Genomic DNA, 24,733 nt, shown 5'->3' with positions numbered 1-24,733 from the left:
TTGTTCATTGGTCACGATGAAAATAAACATGAACAGCCATGGGCAGGGATGAGCACCATCACAATCCAACAAGCATCACAAAATGAGATTGTGTTAGTGCGTTTCCTGGACCAAGCGAACCAGCAACCAAAAATAATCAGTCTGCTTGCAGATGGCGATGTATATATGTACATATGCACATTTTTAAGAATATAAGCATAAACCATTGAATATAAAATATAATTATTTTTCATTTCAAGCAAGAATAAAATTTAAGTTATTAGTTAATTATAAATTAGTAATCTAATTCATTTAAAAACTTAAAAATATATTAAATTTGTATATGAAAAGAAAAATAAATCTGTATTTGAATTCATCGAATATTTTAAATATATAACGAAACTTCAATAAAGTTAAAGCTATTATAAAATTAAAGCTATTACAATACGAAATATTATGAATACCCATTTCAAGAGGGCAGTTAACTTCAAACAATTATCTGATTGTCAAAAAAAAAAGAGTTCATTCTTTAATAAATTTAAGAAGGTCGTCATAATTTTTATCAAAATTTGCTACCTTTATTCAAAGCAGGTCTTCTAATTGTTTGTCTGAAAGCCTTGTTCTATAGTAATTCTTTATGTATACCATAGCAGAAAACGCAGATTCGCAAATATATGTTGTTCCAAACATTGAAAACAACTTATAAATTTTGTTTTTTAAAATAGGATATTTATGTTCATCAATATTTTTCCAAAATTGAATACCACGGTCTAAAGGAAGGTTGATATCATTCTGAAGTTGACTGAGCTCTTTGTGTAAATGTTCCTCTTGCTCTTGGATGTCACAGAGCAAAGGATTCTCATATAACCTTTGAATCTGCCATCTAGGTTAGTTTTAAGATCCTCAAAGGACTTGAAATATTGTCGTAACTCTTGTTGCATATTAAAACGGTCACAGATTTCTTTGGTATATTTAAAACTAGCTGTGCCCGCGACTTCGTCTGCGTGGAATAGTGATTTTGGGCTTCATCTTTATCTTCGTCCGCGTCAATTTCTGTTATTAAAGAACTTCTGCGTAAATTATATTTATACTCTCGCAACAAAAGTTGCTAAAGAGAGTATTATAGTTTTGTCCACATAACGGTTGTTTGTAAGTCCTAAAACTAAACGAGTTAGATATAGGGTTATATATACCAAAGTGATCAGGGTGACGAGTAAAGTTCAAATCCGGATGTCTGTCTGTCCGTCCGTCTGTCTGTCTGTCCGTCCGTGCAAGCTGTAAGTTGAGTAAATATTGAGATATCTTAATGAAACTTGGAACACGTGTTCCTTGGCACCATAAGAAGATTAAGTTCGAAGATGGGCGGAATCGGACCACTGCCACGCCCACAAAATGGCGATAACCAAAAACACATAAAGGGCTATAACTAAGCCATAAATAAAGTTATGAAAATAAAATTTGGAACATAGGATCGCATTAGGGAGGGGCACATTTGAATGTAATTTTTTTGGAAAAGTGGGCGTGACCCCGCCCCCAAATATGTTTTTTGTATATATCTTGCAAACCAATAAAGCTATATAAACCAAACTTGCTGCAGTCGTTTCTTTTAGCCGTTTCCTTATACAGTCCAAAAATAAAAGAAATCAGATAATAACCACGCCCACCTCCCATACAAAGGTTAGGTTGAAAATGACTAAAAGTGCGTTAACTCACTAACGAGAAACGTCAGGAACACAAAATTTCACAGAAATGATAACAGAAGAAAACTGCACTCAGATCTTTTTACAAAATGGAAAATGGGCTGGGCATCGCCCACTTATGGGTCAAAAACCATATCTCAAGAACTACTCGACAGATTTCAATGAAATTCGGTATATAATATTTTATTGACACCCTGATGACATGTGTGGAAAAAATCGGTTCACAGCCACGACTACTTTCCTTATAACTCAATTTTGAATTCCATCTTAATCCTTCACTTTATAATATACACATTAGGAACCAATGATGATAGCGAAATAAAATTTTACACAAATACTGTATATGATCTGTGGCATCACTTGTGAAAAATTGTCGAAAACAGACTATAACTTTTCAAGGCCCCAGATATCGAACATGTTGATCTCAGCGCCTAAGGTTAAATTTTAACCGAAAATATGGGTAAATCTCTCAGCTAATTTAATGTAATTCAGAGGAAATTGTTTTCTTCCAATAGTGTGTCTCTGTTCCAAAAATTATTAAAATCGGGTCACAACATCTCCTAGCTCCCATATACATAATTATAGGTTTTTCAAAAATTCGTTAGGCTTTATTACGCATATATGTATTGGTTAATATGGAATATATCTTAGCAAAATTAAGTGAGCGTATAGTATTGGATATAGTGTCCCTTGCTGATGAAATTGAATGAAATCGGTTCAGGAATTACCTCAGCCCTCATATCAATATATGACGATTTTCGTCATTCTATTAAACTTTATGCCGAATTTGTGGGTAAATTTGTGCGTTATTTTAATAAAATTTCTTCAATAAATTGCGAGAGTATAAAATGTTCGGTTACACCCGAACTTAACCTTTCCTTACTTGTTTTTTGGTGGAAGAAGAACACAGTGATTTTCTCCGCAACCTGATCTTGACAACGCGACATATAATTGGCCATGTGAAAAGCAGTCTTGGCGTAAATCGATCCCCACGTGTTTAAATGTTTGCCCCTGCGATTTATTAATTGTAACGGCGAAAGATAGCTTAAGGGGAAATTGAATTATTTTAAAATTAAAAAGTATATCATTTGGGATCATCGGGATGCGAGGTATAAGTACTGTTTGACCAACTGCTGGACCAGTCAAAACGATGCAACGATCACATTATTGCGAAGAAATTTGACTTGAAAACGGGTCCCGTTGCATAAATTAGGTGGTTTCAGACTTCTAAGTAAAATTATTGGGGCGCCTATTTTTAGCTTAAGAGAATGTGGAGGAGGGCCACTTGGATTCAAAGAATTTAGAAACTCCTGTGGGCAATGGACCACATCTTCTTGATCCATTACATTATCAATAGATGTGTATGTGACTATATCTCCTTCAAGTTTATTTAAAATTATGTCATTAATTTCGTCCACGCTACTGTTTTTCGCCGCCAATATTGCCCTTTGACACATCCATTGGTGATTTATTTTATATTTCGCTGATGTCAGGCTAAACTTTTAATATTAAAACCTCAATGTTTCCTACTCTTACTCCTAAATCGCGGTCAATTCCAATTTTATTTTGAAAATGAGGTATTTTCCCGTCTCCTACTAAAAGTAATTTTGAAGGGAAAGTTATACTACTCCTCCCAAATGGGCTCTAATATTTGTCGATAATTTTAAAATATTTACAAACTTCCATAATAGAGAACTTTTAAGGCAAGACTTTACAATGTCTGCTCTAATTCCCCTTACTATTACGGGTAAAGTTTGTCGAAAGTCCCCACCAAACATAACAGTAATCCCACCCATGATTTTATTTAATTAATAATCTACATGAAAACAAACTATTAGGAACAAAGTAATATACTAAAACAAATAAATATATACTATATAGAAAACAACTACAAAAAGAAAATGTGTTTAAAAAGTATTATTACGATGATAATATATCGCAAAAACAAATTAGCGCTGCGTTCGACCGTTCAGTACGGAGCCGACCGCGCGAATGAGCAGCGCGGCATGGTATCTCGTAGAGCTACACCCCTCTACGGCGCGTCCGAAAACATCGCTTCTCGCCCGCGGCCAGCGCAGCGCAGAGTGGGAGTTGGTTTTGTTTCGGAGTTATTTATTTGTAATATTATCTTTTAAGTTGTTCGTTGAAATTAAGTGTCATCAAAGACAATTTTATTCAGAATTAAATACTCTTAACCAACAACACATTTATTTGGATAAAGATTAATATTGTTATTTCTAACAATATATTTCTAACAAATAATTTCGACCAAATTAGTTATCACAAAATTAGTATTCACGGACTTTTTTTAGATCATTAAAAGAGAAATAATTCTTTCATACATAGCTTTTGTGTATCTTGAACCGCTTTCGCAGCGCAAGGAACGGAAGCCCTCAAAGATAAATAATTTCCCCCGTTTTTTACACATTTACCACTGTTTATTCGCTCCTATTGGTCATCATAGCGTATATAGCCTCTAGCCTTCCTCGATAAATGGACTATCCAACACAAAAATAATTATTCAATTCGAACCAGTAGTTTCGGAGATTAGCGCGTTCAAACAAACAAACTCTTCAGCTTTATAATATTAGTATAGATTATCCTATACTCCAGCTCGAAATTGTTCTTCGAGAATTTCCAAACGTCTTCTAAAAGCATCCATAGCTATTGTAAAATCAAAAATAAATTTGTATTTACCTTGCATATTCAAATTTAATTGCGAAAAAAAGTTGGTGATATCATACAAAAGGGCAAAACTTAAATAAAATCTTGGATTATTTAAATTATTAATTAATTCTTTTGTATCCACGGAAGTATCTTCTGCAAAAAACAAAAGAACGTCTGTCTTCAGGTTAAATAGGCGCTCAAGACATTTAGCCCTGCTAAGCTACTGTAACTTCCTACTACTGTAATTTCCATTACATTCCCCACCTTAAAACTTTTTGCAAATAGTTGCTGTTGGTGTAAAATACAATGGAAAGTAAATACATATATTAATATTATTACGAATAAGCTGTCCAATCAACCCATCTTTTTTGCCTATCATAGTAGGTGCTCCATCTGTGCAAATGGATGATAATTTTTCTTTTTCAGAAAATGAGAACAAATTATTTTGTAGAACCTTATATATATTTTTCCCGGTTGCATTTTTGTACAATCCTCGCAAACAAAGCATGTCTTCTGAGACATTAAAGTTTTCATCAACGGTCCTTATACAAATTAAAAGTCGACTAATATCTTGGATATCAGTGCTTTCATCTAAGGCAATCGAGTAATATTTGGAGGACAAAATTGTTTTCTTCAAATTTAAAAATATATATAATTTGAAATATCTCCCTTGCGTCGGGTAACTGTTCGACGGGACAAAGGAATATCATTGATATTTCTTGCTAATTCGATTCCAGTTTCCCCAAAACAATGAAGAACCGCTATTGCCATTTCTTAAAAAAAAAGTCCCATCCTCTAAGGGTCTTCCTTTCTTTGCTAATGCGTAGCCAAAGATGACATGATACGAAACTCTCTCATTTTTCCTCAAACCGAATTCCCTGATCTCTCATTTTAAGTTGGTAGCAATGCGAGTTGAAGGAATTTTTGACAGAAAAGGCGGGATGCCAGAAGTAATACCGATAAAAGTATATGACAAAATCAGTGCGAAATATAATTTTAGGGAAATACACTGATAATATTAAACTGTGTGAAACTATTATTTTTGCTATTATTTGTTACAAATGATATCTAATATATCAAATGACATCATTATATTTAATATATTATATATTTTATGTTAATAAATTAATATATTTTGTTGCATGAATTTATAAAAAATCATGTTTTTATTTTCTTAATTATTTATAATTAGTATATAAATATATTTAAGTTAGTATATATATGATATAGGTCTAATAGGGAACAGAGCATTTAAAAATAATATCTAAAAGTTAAAATACCCAAAAGTTATTTCTAAAATGCCCAATTTATTTTTTTACATAGCGGGATCATTGTCAAATGTTATAAAAAATGTGGATTTTTACAGCGCTCTCTCAGAATAAAGAGTTTCGTATCATGTCATCTTTGGCGTAGCTTACAATAAACGATGCTTTTAAAATGTTACATGAATGAGTTCGCTACACTGATCGGCATGAGTGGAATTGTGACTTCCTACCTGAGCACGAAAGTAAAGATACCCAGTGAGAACTTTGTCACATTACATTTTTCATTATTTCATTGAACATGCATTTTCGTGCGTCTTTATTAATTTTCAATATATTATTATTAAAATAAATATATTAGAACCTAAAAGTATTAGCTTTACTGTCACTAATTAACTTAAAACATTAAATGTAATACACGACCTCAAAGAACAAAACACATCGTTAGTCATTTCCCGCAGGGCACTTTTGCCTAGCGGCGGCACAGCCTTCGTCAGTTTTACTTTGATCCTATTCGTATGACTTTATTCATTTAGCTATACTATTGGTGTTTTTTCGGTGGTATGGCTCATTTTGGTTTAACTCAGTGGTCGGCACTGCTTGGCACAATTGTGCAGACTTCACATCACACGTACGCTTACGCTCTATCATTCAGTCGTTGTCGAACCAGCAACCAATGAACATCGCGCATGGCTGTGGCACTTTGTTTAAGTGCCCTGTGCGAAATGCCTTACTGTTTGAAGTTATGTATTATATTTAAGGTTTTAAGCTGTTCAAAGACAGTAATGTTAAGACTTTTATGACCTAATATATTTTTTTTAATAATAAAATAATTAAAATTAAATGAGCCCAAAAATGCATGTCTTATAAAAAAATTAAAAACATTCTTAAAATGTTAGGTTACAGAGTTCTCACTGGGTATTCATTATTTCGTGCTCACCTATACAGTCACAATTCCTCTCGTGCCGACCACTGCCACAATTGAGCACTTCAACGATACGTATGAAGAGAAACTTACTCATTATTCATGCTCTCGCTTTGTGTGCTGTGCGTAAATGTGTTTTAGTGGATCTTTGTGTTTGATGATTTTTTACTTATATGCACTAATACTATTTTTTGTGTTACTCAACCAATGACTCAAAAAAAGGGGATAATTGCAGTTCTCTGATGTGTAACAATGAATATAAAAAAAGAACTAACACATTAATCTCGAAAATTATGTTGCAATGAAACCGAACGAATGGTTTAATCATTATTCTGTCAACTTAGATCCAGTATGCAATTCTCATTAAGTTTCTTAATACGAATTCCTAAATACGGGGGCTGTCTGATAATAACTTAACTTACAAAAGAAAAAAGATACGTCAATAGCCTTCTCATTGGAATCAATTCCGTCTACGTTCAATAACGCAGAAACAAAAATACCAACAGCTTTTTAATGCCCAAACTTTAATGCATAACATAATGATATAACGCTATATTATATGTATTACGATTAAAGCGTTTATTATGGCAAATATCGTATATGTATGTCGTAAAATGTACAGCTGCAGGGACTTATCAATGGCTACGCGGGCTGTGATTCGAAGAATCGTCAACTCTGAAAAATTATAGGCTAACACCTGAGAAGTGGAAAACCTTTTATATTTCTATGTCTCAGGCTTAATTATGATCATGGGAATCAAAATACTATGCGCTAGCATTGAATTCAGCAGTGTTTCTGCTTCCCAGACTTTTAAATTGGTTAGCTAAAACGATCTGCTTTAGCGCTGAAAGTAGAACCGTGAGCTTTAGGCCCAAAGTTCAAATGCATTGCATGGAGGAGGAACACTTACTACATTTTTCAAAGAACTCAAATACACACACACACATACATATCCATACAACATATATGTATGTATGCAGTGGCGGCGTTTACTGTGGGTATGGTGGGTAGTTGTACCCACACGGAATTTTCCGAGTGGGTAATTACCCACACCGAACTCCAAAAATCAAACCTTTCTGTTATTGACTCCTACAAAAAAGTGAATGCTGTACGTGCAGTTTTGGAAGTTTCAGGTGAAACCAAGTTTGAAGAAGCTTGGAAAAAGAGTACGCAAGGCGCTGTCGAACTTGAACTTGAACATAGGGTCATATGCTTCCTCGTCAACGAAAAATAAGTAAACGGCTCGAGCAAGGCACAAGCGAAGCCCATATATTTAAATCACCTGAAGAATATTATAGGAAACAGTTCTTTGAAGTGTGCGACCAGCTGATTGAGTCCCTCAGAAGTCGATTCGAAAATGATTCTGCTCAATTTTTCAAATTATTGGAACAATTTACAGTGTGCGCAACAGAAAATGTGGATGAAGTCCTTAAATTTTATGAAAAAGATTTTGACAAGGAACGACTTTTAAGCGACAGAGATATGTTTTGGCAATTGGTGAAATGGCAAAAAAAAAGTGTCAAAACGTTCCAAGAAATTTTAAATTTTTGCAGGGAGTTCGAATGGTGTCAGTGGCTTATACCTTTATACGCTTTGTGCGAATGTTAATAACAATTCCGGGATCATCATGTTCGAACGAAAAGAGTTTCTCTGTCCTTCGAAGATTAAAATCTTATTTACGCTCAACCATGCTCCAGCACAGGTTAAATAATGTGGCTATTTTGCACGTTTACGCAAATGAAGCATCAAAATTAGATTTAAATTTGTTAATGGATAAGTTTAAAGCAAAATCGCCGAGAAGAACAGCTGTTTTTACAATAAATACATACATTTTTTTGAATTTTTTTTTTTTTTATTTATTCTACCCATCCGAAATTTACATGAACCGCCGCGCCTGTATGTATGTATAAGTAAATTTATTAAACAGTGCCGCGCACATTACAAAAATCATCACGGTAACGCACAAGTAGACTGCAAACAATAGCAGTTCGTTCAGCCAGTGGCCTGGAAACGTAACTTGGTGCCCACTCATCCACAAACAGATTAAGTAGTTACCACACATTTTCTAGGCAATCGCCACGGTTGCGCTTTTTAATATACATTCCACATACTTGCATTGAGGCATCTGAGAGCGAATAATCAGAGTAAATACACACCGCACATGCACACTGTTGATGGTTTGGCGCTGTCTATTATGGAGATGTGGGCAGACGAATGCAGGTATTTCAATTCATTGAACAAGTTGGTGTAACTAACTGTTCTCGGTTTAAACATATTACCAACGAATAGAGTGCATTTTATGAGCTTATCCTATTACACATATAAACATATGTATATTAAAGTTCCATATTTACTATCCTACTAAAGTTAGAATATATCGATACCCAGAGTACTGAAATGGATGGACTCCATCAATTTTGACACCCTACTGAGCATGGATGTGAACATATGTAGAAGTACACGTAAGTGACGAAAGTTTTGGTTGCCATTCACCGCTTTGGCGGTTGTTCGTAGGGTTTGGTACCCCCCATAAACACGAAGTATCAATGAAAAATCGACGAAAGCCTCGGATGAGATACCCCCCTTTTGATGACGACCCCTGCAAATGTTTTAAGGATCATGATTTGAGGGCATGCACCTGGAAAAGGAGCGCAAATTTAGTGTTGGATTTGTGCTGGGAGAGAGGCTCCGTCGCCGAGTCCTGCCATTCACCCCGGTGAATGAACGTGTAGCCACAATCCACATAAAAGAGAGGTTCTTCAACAAGAGAAGGACGATGTGACCAAAGATACTTTCTATGAGCGCCTAGAACGCACCTATGAGCGCTGCCCTCGCCACGATGTCAAAATCTTGCTTGGCGATTTCAACGCTAGGGTGGATAAAGGAGATTTGGACCAACAGTCGGAAAATTCAGCCCTCATGACGAAACATCGCCAAACGCCCTGAGGTTGATCGACTTCGCTGAAGCCCGAAATATGGTCGTATGTAGTACCAGATTCCAGCACAAGAAAATTCAGGCTACTGATCAAGACCAGTTTCTTCATTATACATACATTGTAGTTTTGAGTAAAGAGATGGCGAATAAATTGTAAATACAAATAAAAAATGAATTTACATTAATATATACATAATTAAATGAGTAGCTTTGTAAATATTATGAGTTATTATTATTATCTATACTAATATTATAAAGAGGTTGTTTGTTTGTCTCGAATAGGCTCCGAAACTACTGTACCGATTTGAAAAATTCTTTCACCGTTGGAAAGCTATACTATCCCTGAGTGACATAGGCTATATTTAGTTAAAAAAAAATAGGGTTCCTTACCAAAATTCCGATAATGTAAAAAAATACCAAAAAACTTTCTTTACTCGCGAATGCTGAGAAAACGATTCAAGATATAAAAAAGTGATGTACTACAATTTTGTAGAACTTATTATTATCGCGTAGAACTTAACGTCGCGACATCATATCTCTAACTATTATAGTTTTGTCACAAAAAGCGATCAATCACTCGCACGGTCGGCTACCTACGGAATGGTCGTGTGCGGAATTACATAAAAAAAATTGTCGCTTGATAATATAATATTATATAATATAAAAATGAATTGCTGTTCGTTTGTCCCGCAAAAAAAAGAGAACGGCCAAACCGATGTGGCTAATTTTATTCTTGAAATATTCGTGGAAGGCCAGAAAAAGATTAGAAAGTGAGTAAATATGGAAAAATTGCGAGGATGATAATAATAAGAGAATTTTATTCGAGTTGACTAGAAAAATATAAAAAGAGAAAACAAAAAATAATATTTTGAAGGTTGTCATTGTTGCTTTGTTAAAATATTTTTGTTATTGTTCAATTGTATAAGGTTGTGTCGATAGCCCAAAACAATTTGTAACAAATAAGGAAAGGCTAAGTTTGGGTCCAACCGTACATTTTATACTCTCGTAATTTATTGATGTAATTTTAATAAGATAACACACAATTCGACCTATATATTCGACATAAAGTCCAATAGAAAATCATCATATATAGTATAGGAGGGCTGATGTAATTCCAGAACCAATTTCACTCATTTTCACCACCAAGGTTAACGGGAATAGGGGCAACTTGGCACCTGTTAGTAGGCAAACAAACGGCACTTTCGGCTTTGAAATTACTCCTAAATTGCAAATGAACGAAACACCAGTCGGTAAAATCTCCAAAAATAGCGCTATAACGAAGATTTTCCAAATATTCAAGAAGTCGCTGGAGGTACTGCACAGGACTTTAAAAGATCTTGATTGTCGATGAACGTTTTTGGTGGAGCCAGGATTCTGTTAGCAGGTGATTTACGCCAGACTCTTCCAAATATTCCTGGATCAACTGTTACTGACGGGCTAATCGCATGCCTAAAATCATTTAATTTATGGCGACACATAAAAAATCGCCAATTAACAACTAACATATGAGTTTCTGCAACAATATCAAATTGCGATTGTAGAAGCAGTTGGAAATGGTAGGGTCGCTGTTGACACCTCGATGGATCAATAGCATTTCCAACAGATTTCTGTCACACAAGAGAAATTTTCCTGACATGAAACCTCAATATAATAACCATAAATGACTGATTGAATGACCTATAATTAAAAAATAACAATGATCTTAATGCGACAATTTAGAATTTCGGTCCAAGAGAGTTGACACAGCTACAAACCAGGATGACGTAGTCAATTATCCCAAACCATTTAATATTGCCTGTACTATCACCACTCACCTTGCAATTAAAAGTAGTGTGAGTTGTAATCATGCTGCGTAACATAAATCAACCTCGAGTAATCAATATCGTCGCCGAAGCCTAGATTGGACCAACTTAATTTATTGTATACCTTAGCCACAAAAACGTGTGGCCGGGTCTACTAGTTTAAAAATATGATTATATATTTTATTAATATTTATAAATATTACTATATATTTTATTATTATTTATAAATATTATTATATATTTTATTATTATTTATAAAATATAAAAAATATAGTAAACATGATAAATAACATTTTTATTCTTAGCGTACTTCACAAGAGGAAGTTCCAAAATATTGGAACGATCTCTAATTAGCCGTCGAATTAATGCGACATTCAAGCTTTCCTTCCGACTTAAGAAAATTAATTCAAAACTACTCATCATAGTCCTTTTTTATATTATGATTCAAATAAAATCTTTTTGTTCACGTATTTTTAACTGCACAAATTATCACTCACATTTGAAGTAGGCGTTCCTATATGTGCTCGGATTGAGAATGTGCTTTGTATATTTTGATAGATAATTTTAAAATTAATTTTTTTAGATTAAATTTAGTACTTTCTTGAACCTTTTTTCCACTCCGACCTATATACACCACACAAACGACTGACGAAAGTCTGTTATTGTGCAATGATTTTGTGTGGTGTAGGGGCCCTATTACACAATTGGGGTGTAAAGCTGCTTTCGACAGCACGAAAAGGAGTTGCCTTTATGCCGCGATGTCTGAATTTGGTATGCCCGCAGAACGAATACGGCTGTGAAAGCTGACGTTGGGCAACACCAAAAGCTCCGTCAGGATCGGGAAGGACTTCTCCGAGCCGTTCGATACCAAACGAGGTTTCAGACAATGTGACTCACTATCTTGTGACTTTTTTAACTTGATGCTGGAAAAAATAATACGAGTTGCAGAGCTAAATAGAGAAGGTGCAAGTTTCTATAAGAGTGTACAGCTGCTGGCATACGCCGATGATATTGATATCAGTTGATGAGAATGTGAATGAGGACAAGACGAAATATCTCCTGTCATCAAACAAACAGTCAGCGCACTCGCGTCTTGGCATAACTTTGAAATCGAAGATAATTTCGTATACCTGGGAACCAGCATCAACAACACCATCAATGCCAGCCTCGAAATCCAGCGCAGAATCACTTTTGCCAACAGGTGCTTCTTTGGACTGAGTAGGGAATTGAAAAATAAAGTCCTAACTCGACGAACCAAAATCAAACTCTACAAGTCAAGTCTTATCATTACCGTCCTACTTTATGGTGCGGAAGCGTGGTGCACAAGATTTATGGTCCTTAGAACATTGGCATCGGCGAATACCGCAGACGATGGAACGATGAGCTGTACGAGTTCAACGAGTGGCGCGCTATTATCGATTCGGCTCTAACCGGTTTCTACGCCAATTACATACATACACTCAACAAATTATCAAAAGCGTATGCCCCTCTAACGGGTTACAAACCGACTCATTGAGGTTAAGGGGGATAAGGTTTGACAAATTTTGTTTTTCAAATTCTTTTTTAATTTTTTTTCTGAACCATCAATATCTCAAGAATATTGTGTTAAAATTTTAGGTCATTCGGAGAAAAACTAACGAAGTTACAGGAGGTTGAATGAGACGGTACCTCCAGCTATCTGCGCTGAGTGTACAAAACTTTAAATCGATTTTCCCAAATATGTCATTTTTAAAGTCGGTGACCAGCCTACAGAAAAAACTACTGCTTCGATCGTTTTGAAATTTTGAACAAATATTCTACATATATATAGCTCTCGAATGACGTGAGTTTTTCCAAAAACTTTAATTACTAACAATTTTACAATAACCAATAGGTCGATTTTTTCGTCTAAAATCATTTTGGCTTGAAAATGGTACCAAAAATTTAAAAATTAAAAAAAAAACTCGACGTCAATTGAAAGATAAACTAATAAATTAAAGAAAGCATTTTGATATTTTGGTTTCGGATGATCCAGTGATGCTGTTTCTGGTCACCGCACAACAACTTTTTTTCCTGCAGAGATCGACGATAAATCCGTTATTCCTCGCTATTTTTCAATAAAACTTTTTTTTAAGTATCCTTCAAATATTGCACTTTCATATAATAATAAGTAAAATAAACCTACAGCAATAATTCTTTCTAAAAAAATTCATGGAAAAAGGTCTTTTTTCGACGAAACAAACCTTACCCCCCTTAATGCAATTATGTATAATAGTGATGTCTTGATACAGTATAAACTCGGTAACCGTAACCCTCGATACACGCAACTCCTCGATTCATGCAACACTATAAAACATAGCATTGTAACCTTTATAAGTGCAACTACTCAAAAATATTGACCTCAATAACTGCAACTTTACATCTAAATATGTTTTGCTTCAGTTCTTTCTTTGTCGGTTTCTTCTTATGGCATTTTTTTGTTATGTATTCACAAACTGATCGTTATTTTACCGTTGCTCTGACGACTTTGCTGTTTTTTGTGTGCGTTAAGAGCAATTGTCAACAAATGACTTTCATTATCAGTTTATTTTGCAACACGCCAGTAGCAGATTCCTGGTTTTATGTGTAAAAGTCATGGTGGTCACAAAAAAATTAATAAAACTAACAATTAAAGAAAAAACTGAAATTTTGGATAAACTAGAAAGTGGTGTATCGACAAAAGCTCTTTGTATTGATTATAAAGTTCACAAGTCGACAATAACGAGAATAAAGAAGAAAAAAGCTTGTATACTTAAATATGCCACAAATATGGAAGCTGGGCCAGGAAAACGGCAAACCTTAAAATCTTGTGAATACCCAAGAATGGAAAAGGCTCTCTACAAGTGGTTTTTGAAACAAAGGAGTGAAAATGTGCCTATATCCGTCGGTATCGTCAAAGCAAAAGCTCGCAAGCTCCATGAGAAAATAAGAGAAAAGACAGGATGTTTTCATGCAAGTAATGGTTGGGTATCTAATTTCAAAAAAGCGATATGGCCTCCGCCACTTGAAAATTTGTGGAGAGAAGCTTTCCAATAAGACAGCGTCTGTCGGCCCATTTGTAATACGTTTCAGAAATAAAATCAAGGAGCTTGATATTTCTGCATAATAAATTTACAATGCCGACGAGTTCGGATTGTTTTTCAGGCAGATACCAGATAAAACGTTGGTGAGCTTCAAGGAATCATCTGCTCCTGGTCGGAAAGTTAGTAAGGAAAGAATAACATTTCTCGCATGCACAAATGCTTCGATAAGCACAAAGTTAAGCTCTTTGTCATTGGAAAAGCAAAAAACCCTAGAGCATTCAAAAATTTTCAAAAAAAACATGCCCGTTGTCTACAAGGCTAACAAGAACTCGTGGATGACTTATTTGTTTTTCGAAGACTGGTTTCATCATAAGTTTGTTCCTGAGGTGAGAAATACTATTGAATTTTTGTTTAAAATTATATTCTAGAATCCAAGGGACTTCCCAAAAAAGCCCTATTGGTCTTGGATAACGCCCCGTGTCATCCTAAAGACAATGAGATGAAAAGTGATAATGGAATGATAACCGTTATGTGTCTTCCACCTAACTGTACCGCGATTCTCCAACCAATGAACCAAAACGTTATTAACTTAACGAAAGTCTATTTCAAAAAAGTCTTTTGGAGCATTTAATAGGGAATAAAACCACTCATCTGGAGGAAAAAATAAAGGAATTCAACTTAAGACATGCTATCTGTCTTCTTGCAAGTTCATGGGAAAAAGTGTCAGCAAACTCCATTCGCAAGTGCTGAAATATTTTAATGAAACCTGATGTTGAGTGGAGTGAAGAGGACGATATTCCTCTTAGCATTCTAAAAAGAGAAATTTAAAATGAACGCGCAATCCTTGTTTCAATTCTCCAAGAACTTGCACCAAATGATTCGTTCACAATTGAAGAGCTAAATGAATGGATGCACGAAAGTGTTGCTTATCAAGAAGTGGATAAAGAAGCCGTAGAAATTGAAAATTCTGATGATAACGAAGCGGATGTTATTCCACCTCCTAAAATAAAAGGATCAGTTGCTATGCAATCTTTTAACACATGCATTCAGTGGGCTGAGGAAAACGATATTCCAATAAAAGACATTATATTTTTGAAGGAGCTTCGTGAAAGAGCTATAATAAAAACACTTAATAAGAAGAAAGTGCAGACAACAATACCCGATATGTTTAAAAAATAAAATTTTTAATAAAAAAAATAAGCTTTCTATATCATAAAACGATTTTTATTTGTCATATTTCTTGTTATATATTTTTCCTCGTTGGGTGCAACAAACTCAATAAGTGCAACTACCTAGATTTCTATTAGTTCGTACTGTATATTAAAAAGACGAAGATGTAATGGACAAAACTGATTTGCGTATAGGAAAAGGCTTGGAACTTCCCCTCACGAAGTATGCCGATGTTGTAGTGGTTATTGTGGCTTTTTTATAATATTTATTGCATATTTTTTTTAATAAATTAGACGACGGAACATATCCACAAATGCGTGCGACCAGCGGCAGTATTTCCTATATTGAATCATGCGCCACTCTCCGTTTCTTTGCTGAGGGTAATTGTCAGAAATCCAGTGAGAATGATTTTAACGTTAGACTTGAGAAATCTACGAAGGAGATTATAAATATTAAGGAAAAGCGTGACTGCTGATGATGAAAAAGCGCTTCATAATTAACATTTCACTTTATTTTTTTTAAGTACATTTGTGGTAATAGTAGGTGCTATAGATTCATCACGTTCGCGTTAACCCCAAAAACACTCAGTTTTATTTTTGATACTTCTGGATTGCGTTTTGCTCGCCCAGCTTCGGGATATTCCTCAATCAGTTTTAGCCACGCTTCGTAGCTTGATCCTAATTTAAACGATTTCGAACGGTTTATGGTGATTTGACTCGCGCGCAATCGAAACAGTAGTAGCATGACGGTCGGACTTGACGATTTCCATTTTTCATCAATTGGCATTCTAGAGGGTTGTTTATATTTGACATCGAAATTCCCAGAACGGAATCGAGAAGTTTATTTAGTACGAAATCTTATTTTTATCGTCATACAACGTAAGATGCAGATTTCTAAAGCCGTCTATTGCAAAAATTTCTTTTTACTCGGCCTATTATAACCTTTACGGCAAAATCCATATTTTTTCTGGGTATTGGACGAAACAGATTTCATTCTTCGAAAATTGAAAATATTTGCCTTCGAATTTCAAAATTTAGCACCTAGAACGTGTGTTTTCGAATTATAATTTTCTTTTGTTCAGTTAATAAACCTCCACTCTACTTGCAGGTCTTGTTTCAAGAAGGCTTCGTTTGGAGTTTCTCGTTCCGAAACTGACACAGGTTGGGCTTTTTCGGTTATTATTATTAAATTTTTTCCCGGATTACCCACATTTATCGCCGCACTTACATGCATATAAAAATTATTCATCTATAATTAAATTTTTATTTTGCAGTAAATATTAAATGAAATACGTTTAAATTTATATTTATTTTAAAACCAAATCATTATCAATATAAAATATTAAATCGTCTGTTGTTTGCTTGGCAAGCGATTTTATTGTTTTAATATCTTTAGTGAATCGTACTAAAGTAACTAACATTGATTTTCTTTGATGTTCCATGTTGTGGATCCGAGATCGATCTCTACAGTTCACCGCCATTAAACTCTGAAATTCGAAAAAATAAGTAAAAATTAACAAGTAAGGAAGGGCTAAGTTCGGATGTAACCAAACATTTTTTACTCTCGCAATTTATTCACTTTAACTTTATTAATATAACACATACATTCGTCATATATATGGTATAAAGTCCATTGAAAGTTGGAAACGCTAATATTAGGTATATGCGAGCTGGTAAGGTTATGACCCGATTTCAATCATTTTTGGCACGGAGACATAATATTGGAAGAAAAATATTCCCTTTGAATTTGTCCAAAATATACATATGGATATATTCGATAAAAATTTATTAGAAGCCTATTACCTTGAAAACTTATACTTAACTTAACTTTCGTCGAATGTTATATACTACACACTATAAAATCAGCATTTGTCCAAAGTTCTGTTCCGATATCTTCTCTATCGCTTACTTTATATATTGTAAATTCAGACTGACTTTACAGTGCTGATATATAGGAAGTAGTCGTAGTTGTGAACCGATTTGGCCTATTTTTACAACATATCGTTGGAATGCCAGGAAAATATTACGAACCGAATTTCATTGAAATTGGTCGAGTAGTTATAGTAGGAGATAAGTTCTTTGAAGCGAAGCCACGCTCATTTAAAATTTTGTATACCAATATGAGTGCAGCGCTTCTGTACCATCTTTATAATGTAATTTATGGTTCCTGGAGTTTTTCCTTACTGAATTAAAGCATTTTTAGTAGTTCTCAACGTAAACTTTGTATATGAGGTAGGTGTGGTTATAATCCGATTTACTCCAGTTTTGGATTGCATAATGTAGTACCTAAAAAAAACACTTCAGAAAGTTTCGTTGGCCTAGCTTTAGTAGTTAACGAGATATGTAGAAAAAACTTAATAGGGGCGAGGTTTACTTTTATAGCTTTATTTATGGCTTAGTTATTGCACTTTATGTGTTTTAGGTTTTCGCCATTTCGTTCACCCTGATCTCTTTGGTATATATAACTCCATATCTAGCTCGTTTAGTTTTTGGTGTTACATACAACCGTTATGTGAATAAAACTATTATACTCTCTTAGCAACTTTGTTACGAGAGTATAAAATTTATCGATTCGAGCCAAACGTTAAACACATTTTTCTTAGAAAACAATTACTTATTTTCATGCAAATATTCACCCAAGGAAATATTACAAAATACATATATCTTCAAGGGTGCTGGTGCTTCCCCTTCCTTTGACAGCCAGACGAACAATCTCAATTACATGATTAAATCAAGTATAAAATATTTACAAACCTTTAACTGTTCATTTTGATACTTCAGTTGTTTTTCAAGGTAATGCAATCTGGCTTCCTTAAAGCGCATTCGTAACGGCAAAGTCCTCTGTAAAGGTTTCATGTGTTGAACATTCCTTGAATAGAGCAATAGTACATATACAGTATAAAATACACAATAACCAAATTCTTGTGACTACCATGAACTTCCTTCAAATTGTTTATATTGCTCTTTTAACATTTCCAACTCAGCTATTCGATCCGTAACACTATATTCCTCCCAAAATCGATCTAAAGAGTTTTTGAGGCAATGCATCAACTGTTCTCTCATTTCACAGATTAATTCATCTTGATTTTGTACCACATGCTTCTTTCGTTCCATCAGAACTTCAGCGAACCCTTCTAAGTGTGAAGGCCTATAAGTAAATAAAATACATAATTTTATAAAAAAGATGCCATATTTTTCTATATTTAATTATTTACCTATTGATTGCTATTAGGTCTACAACTTTGTTTCCGCGTTTTTTTTTTTAATTTAAGGCTTTTTTTTGTAAAAAACGGTTACAAAAATGTTATTGGCCGTCGCTAATTACTATTTTCGACCATCTTTCTGGCAGCATGCGTATTCCGTGCAAATGTCGAGAATTCGGCTCAAATAGTGACATTTTGACAGTTGAGAATAAGTATAGGATGCAAACAGATCTCTACAAATATTTTGTTGGATTAATGTTGGATGGATGAAAGTGCTCCAGCTCCGAAAGTATTCGATGCAGTACCCGCTGGTGGAAGCAGAGGAAGAGGGAGACCTCCACTCCGATGGAAGGACCAGGTGGAGAGGGACCTGGCTTCGCTTGGAATAACGAATTGGCGCCAAACTGCCAGAAGGCGGGATACGTGGCACGCTGTTTTGGACTCGGCTATAACCGCGTAAGCGGTGTCTACGCCAGTCAAGAAGAAGAATGTTGACACAAATGTCCAAGATCGATATAAAACGATTTAATTGACCAGTGCTTGACCCTAGAGACATTCCCGCAAATGTCGAGTATTCGGCTCAAAAAGTGACATTTTCAGTAAAGAATAAGTTTGGGATGCAAACAGATCTCTACAATATTTTGTTGGATTAATGTTGACACAAATGTCCAAGATTGATATAAAACGATTTAATCGACCAGTGCTTGACCCTAGAGACATATATTGGAAGCGGGAGCAGAGTTGTTGATATAATATCCAAACATAAATAAGTTCAGTTTATTTCAAATTTCAGCTGCTATAAAGAATACAACTTACTTAGCCAAAACTATGTATGTATATATAAATGAATTGGAAGAGATAAAAATATTTTGAGAGTCCAAATAATCGCTCTTGTCATCAGCATCGGTTAGTACTGGCAAACATTTTTTACTTCTTTGATTTCTTTATAGCTTAAAATATAAATTATGTGTACTTTATAAAACACAGTTTGGTTCTTATTTGACCGAACCAATCATTCCACGCGATAACAATAAAGTCTTGTATAAAGGAATTCATTGCAGTTATAATGATCCGATTTTTGTCTCAGAATTTCAGTTTTGTTCCACAATTATAGAAACACTGCTTGCTATTGACAAATAACTGAGAGAGACATTAACAGCAGGGGAAACTTTAGTATACTATCCCAGGCTTTCGGTAATGAAATGGGTATCCTTGGAAAGAGGAGGTTCTCCAGATTAAGAATATATATACATATACAGTGAGTGCCACTCAAAATGGCCCACCTGCGAAAAGTTTTCAAAACATGTTATAACACCAGGCCTATTTTATTTATTTTGAATTTCTATTATTTTCCTCAAAGCTTAATTAGTAACCAATAAGAAAAAGCAAAAATTATTAAATTTGAATGATATATTTCCAATATTTACAAGAAAACATAAAAACACACCGAAAAATGACGCGCCACTCAAAATGACCCACGCATTGAAAGCAACTCAAATAACTGTATTTTATTAAAACCGTTAACAATTTTGTGTCTGTTTGTTTAGTTTAGACATATTTACTATGATATCGATCAATTAGTTCTATTTGTGACTTTGGAAGTGTAAGATATTGTGAGTTTTCGTAAAATGGGTCCTCAAACTACAAACGAAATACGAAATTTAATAAGTCAACATTATAAAAATGGAATAAGTCAAAGAAAAATAGCAGAAATGGTTAAAAGACCACGTGGCACTATAAAAAATATAATAAAACGCTTTACCGAAGAAAATCGGATCACAAACAAACCAAAACATCCTGGTAAGAAAGTGCTAAGTGAGCGTGAAGAGCGTTGGGTTCTCCAAAAAGTAAAAGTAAATCCACGTCTGAGTGCTCCAAATCTTCGAGATATGTTATTAGAACAATTTAATACCATATGCAGTGCAACTACGATCAGAAGGGTTCTCCACAAGGCTGGTTTACATGGAAGAATTGCCCGGAAAAAACCATTTGTTAGTGAGAAAAACAAGAAAGTTCGTTTAGAATACGCTCACAACTACCAAATGAAAGATTTTGAGTTTTGGAAAAACGTAATTTTTGTGGACGAATCCAAATTTAACTTATTTGGATCAGACGGGAGAGTTAACGTATGGCGAAGACCGAATGAAGAGCTGGATCCGAAACATCTTAGACCTACAGTGAAGCATTTTTAAAAATCATATCGAGGACAGTCCCTTATTTTGCTAACACTTGTGTTTGCTTGACCAGAAAGGAGTTATACGCGAAAAAACCTGAACACAACGGGGGGACACCCCCGGTTTTGGTTCTACCAGGGTAATTTTTTTGAAGCGCGGCTGAAGGCCGCCAGTGCAAAAAAGAGTTATACGCGAAAAAAATATTTTTTATATACATACTTGATGCAGAAGAAAATTCTACGACAAAAACCATGATATGCAAATAAATAAAACACAGTCAATAAAAAATCTATCATCTATGGTTTCTAACATGTGGCAACGCTCGGTTTCCACATAATTGTAAACACAGAAACTTTTTCAGCTATTAGTGTGCTAAGTGATTTTTAAAATAAGTATTTTCTGCTTAAAAACCCTTAAATTAATCTATATTTTGAATTAAAATGAAGGGGAAACTTTAGTATACTATCCCAGGCTTTCGGTAATAAAATGGGTATCGTTGGAAAGAGGAGGTTCTTCAGATTAAGAATATATATACATATAGCTGCAGCTGACTTATAGTTTTTGAGATATTCGCACTTAAAGTTGAAAAAAGTGCTACTTTTTTCTTGAATTTTCACAATATATACTGAATATTTTATTAATATTATGCACTTATTTTACACTTACACTTCACCACATTGTTTCTGCATATTTATTTTATAAAATTTATCACGAAAATAGCTGTAAATAAGTATTTAACATTTTACACAAATCTCTTAATTTCAACAATAACAAAAAGGGTTGCAGCTTGACAAGTAATAAGTGTTGCCATATCAGATATTTTGCAAACGAATGAGAAGAACCAAAATAAATAAATACCCAAAATGCAGAAAACAAATGCCCTATAAAAAGATTATATAAAGATAATATAAGTTTATGATATTCACTCTATGCACTATAAGTAAGGGAAATGAAAAGTTCTTTCGTGTAGAAATACTTTCCACATTGGCGGCCTTCGGCCGCGCTTCAAAAAAATAACCCTGGTCGAGCCAACACCGGGAGTTATCAAAGAGGGGGAATTGAAATACTCTTTCGTGTAGAACTACTTTCCGCATTGGCGGCCTTCGGCCGCGCTTCAAAAAAATAACCCTGGTCGAGCCAACACCGGGAGTTATCAAAGTGGGGGAAATGAAAAGTTCTTTCGTGTAGAAATACTTTCCACATTGGCGGCCTTCGGCCGCGCTTCAAAAAAATAACCCTGGTCGAGCCAACACCGGGAGTTATCAAAGAAAAGGTAATACCGAAAGACTTTGCATTAGTCATAACACCATTATGGTTTGGTTTGGGGTATAATCTTTCTTTTTTCTGTTTATTTTTATTCTTTTGATTTTTGCGAAATATTTGATGTGGCAACACTGATTACTTGTCAACCTGCAACCCTTTTTGCTATTTTTTAAACGAAGATTTGTGTAAAATGTTAAATATTTATTTACAGCCATTTTCGTCATAATTTTTATAAAATAAATATGCAGAAACAATGTGGTGAAGTGTAAGTGTAAAATAAGTGCAGAATATTAATAAAATATTCAGTATATATTGTGAAAATTCAAGATAAAAGTAGCATTTTTTTCAACTTTAAGTGCGAATATCTCGAAAACTATAAGTCAGCTGCAGCTATATGTATATATATTCTTAATCTGGAGAACCTCTTTCCAACGATACCCATTTTATTACCGAAAGCCTGGGATAGTATACTAAAGCCGACCCCTTATTTGACCGAACCAATCATTTCACGCGATAACAATAAAGTCTTGTATAAAGGAATTCATTGCAGTTATAATGATCCGATTTTTGTCTCAGAATTTCAGTTTTGTTCCACAATTATAGAAACACTGCTTGCTATTGACAAATAACTGAGAGAGACTTTAACAGCATTTTAAAACAGTCTATCTTGAGGCTAAATTTTGATAACCAACAATATCCGCCATAGGCAGCACCGACCGCACTTATACTACCCGTGATACAAATTACTAAAATTACTTATTTGAAAAATAACGGATTTCTTTTTTTACAAATTGTTCCTTGGCCATTTTCTACATATATACAAAAGAATTTTTGTCTGTATGTCCTTTATAGAATCGTAAATCATGGATTTAATCATGTGATCATCTTAGGCAAGTTGTTATCCATGAACAAAAGAATTTTGGCTGTTTACAACCACGGTTACAAATGATGATGCCATTCGATTTCAAACATTTGTAGTTAACGGTGCGACTCGTTTTCACTATAACTATCATCAAAGCACAAGGACAATTGTTGGAAGTGTATGGATTAAATTTGGAGAATCCATGTTTATCACATGCACAGCTTTATGATGGCACATCAAAAAAACAAGGAATATTAGGCGATTCACTTGCTTTACGAAATCCCAATTAAATGCAATGGCAAAAATATGCAACACCATTACCCCTGTTTCTGTTAATATTAAATTTGATTGGGAGATATATAACCATAATTGGAATTATCAATTAGAGGCTATTATATGATTCACAATAGAGATCCAGCATAAGCATTTCATAATTTAATCAAATGCCCTCAACGCTTACAATCCTGATAAAAGTCTCCTTACAATCAGCAATATTATTTCTATCACATCTGCGCGTATTCCTTATAGACATATTTAATATAATTTCACAACCTAGGAATGTTTATATTTATATAAATATATAATACGATTATAACAATTGTCGATTCTGAGCATTATTTTCAGGCCGGGGATTGTGCAATACGATATACAAAGACAAAACGCATTACGACAACCCACGGCCGAAAAAAGACGCCCTTTAAATTTAATTTGAATGTATCTACTGAAAATATTTTCATTTTCGAAAAACGATTCTAACCTCAACTCTCTAGTAATTTGGCGGTAAGACTCGTAGTATTCCGCCCGCAACTTTTCAGCAAATTCGCGTAATCGCGTGTGCTTTTCCTCCAAGTCAGCTTCTGCAGTAACACGTGGTGGTGCATTATCCTGTTTTACTTTCTCCTGGAAATTCGCCGCCAACTCGCAATTATCCATTTTATAACTTTACACACGATTTTCTATATTATTCGATCAGAATATCAATAGGTGTTATTACAATTGGGATTTGTGCAGCCTTTATAACTTTTACTAGATATGCCTTAACAACCAAAACTAATTTGCCTAAAATTTGTAAAGCAAATTTTCGTACGTAATTTCAAATGAAATGTATCACAATCGCTCGTTTTGTGAAACGAAAACAAGTTCCACAAAAGCAGCAACACAGCTTGCGATTAGTTGCTCGCGTTCATTCAAATTTATTTAAGCCTAACACCACGTCTACATGCTGAAATTAACAATATTTAAATAAATCATATTTGTTAGGTAAAGTGATATTTACTGACCTTAAAACAGAAAAATCTTATGAAACCACATTTGTATCGTATTTAAATAAATATTTTTAACTTTTCGTCAACCTAAAAATAAAAAAAAAAATTATTGAATGATTAAAAAAATGTGTGTTTGCGATATTTTCATCAAATGTTTCTTTTATTGCGAAAATGATTATTGATTTTATTGTATACTAACATTCATTAAACACTAACCTTGATTTCATCTTTTTGTTTTAGCTTTATTGTTTTGTACTACCGTGCAATTTTACAGTTTTCCTTTCGTTGTTTGTTTTGCTCTCGTGTTTGGGGGTCTTTAGTGCGTCACTTAACAGGAAATTAAAACCAAAAAAAAAAAATAACTGTAAACGAATGGTGTAATCTTGTATTATATCATTCTTGATGTCAGACTTACAGCAATTAATTTAAATAAATAAAACATATTCTTTGATAAACTAATATTTACATATTCTCAAACATTATCGG

General features: G+C 34.2%; 2 protein-coding genes and 1 long non-coding RNA gene across 4 annotated transcripts in view; 1 reads left to right on the top strand and 2 right to left on the bottom strand.

Annotated features, from left to right (window-relative positions):
- Positions 1-24,114, bottom strand: part of LOC105217815 (uncharacterized) — a 70,714-nt gene extending 46,600 nt beyond the window's left edge. The window contains exon 1 of the mRNA XM_054232753.1: positions 23,740-24,114. Within this exon, the coding sequence (XP_054088728.1) occupies positions 23,740-23,915 (176 nt within the window). The 5' untranslated portion in view covers positions 23,916-24,114. The remainder of the gene's footprint in view (positions 1-23,739) is intronic.
- On the top strand, positions 15,543-16,718 carry LOC128922416 (uncharacterized). The gene is made up of 3 exons (XR_008471643.1): positions 15,543-15,703; positions 15,775-16,528; positions 16,589-16,718. It is a non-coding gene; the product is annotated as an uncharacterized LOC128922416 (long non-coding RNA).
- Positions 16,771-21,655, bottom strand: LOC105217816 (uncharacterized). Of its 2 annotated transcripts, none has more exons than XM_054232755.1 (4): positions 21,524-21,655; positions 18,413-18,628; positions 18,235-18,349; positions 16,771-16,967 (listed from the first exon to the last, which is right to left on the bottom strand). In XM_054232755.1, the coding sequence occupies exons 1-4, from the start codon at positions 21,544-21,546 to the stop codon at positions 16,788-16,790; spliced, it is 534 nt and encodes a 177-aa protein (XP_054088730.1). In that variant the 5' UTR covers positions 21,547-21,655; the 3' UTR covers positions 16,771-16,787. The 2 variants fall into 2 exon arrangements, with proteins under 2 accessions (XP_054088730.1, XP_054088731.1); XM_054232756.1 differs by lacking the exon at positions 21,524-21,655 and adding an exon at positions 18,696-19,461.
- Positions 24,115-24,733: the final 619 nt, after the last annotated feature.

Source organism: Zeugodacus cucurbitae, chromosome 6 (genome assembly GCF_028554725.1).
Source record: "Zeugodacus cucurbitae isolate PBARC_wt_2022May chromosome 6, idZeuCucr1.2, whole genome shotgun sequence".
Classification (NCBI taxonomy): domain Eukaryota; kingdom Metazoa; phylum Arthropoda; class Insecta; order Diptera; family Tephritidae; genus Zeugodacus; species Zeugodacus cucurbitae.
The sequence above is the reverse complement of the archived record's forward strand: the minus strand, read 5'-3'. Positions and strand labels throughout refer to the sequence as shown.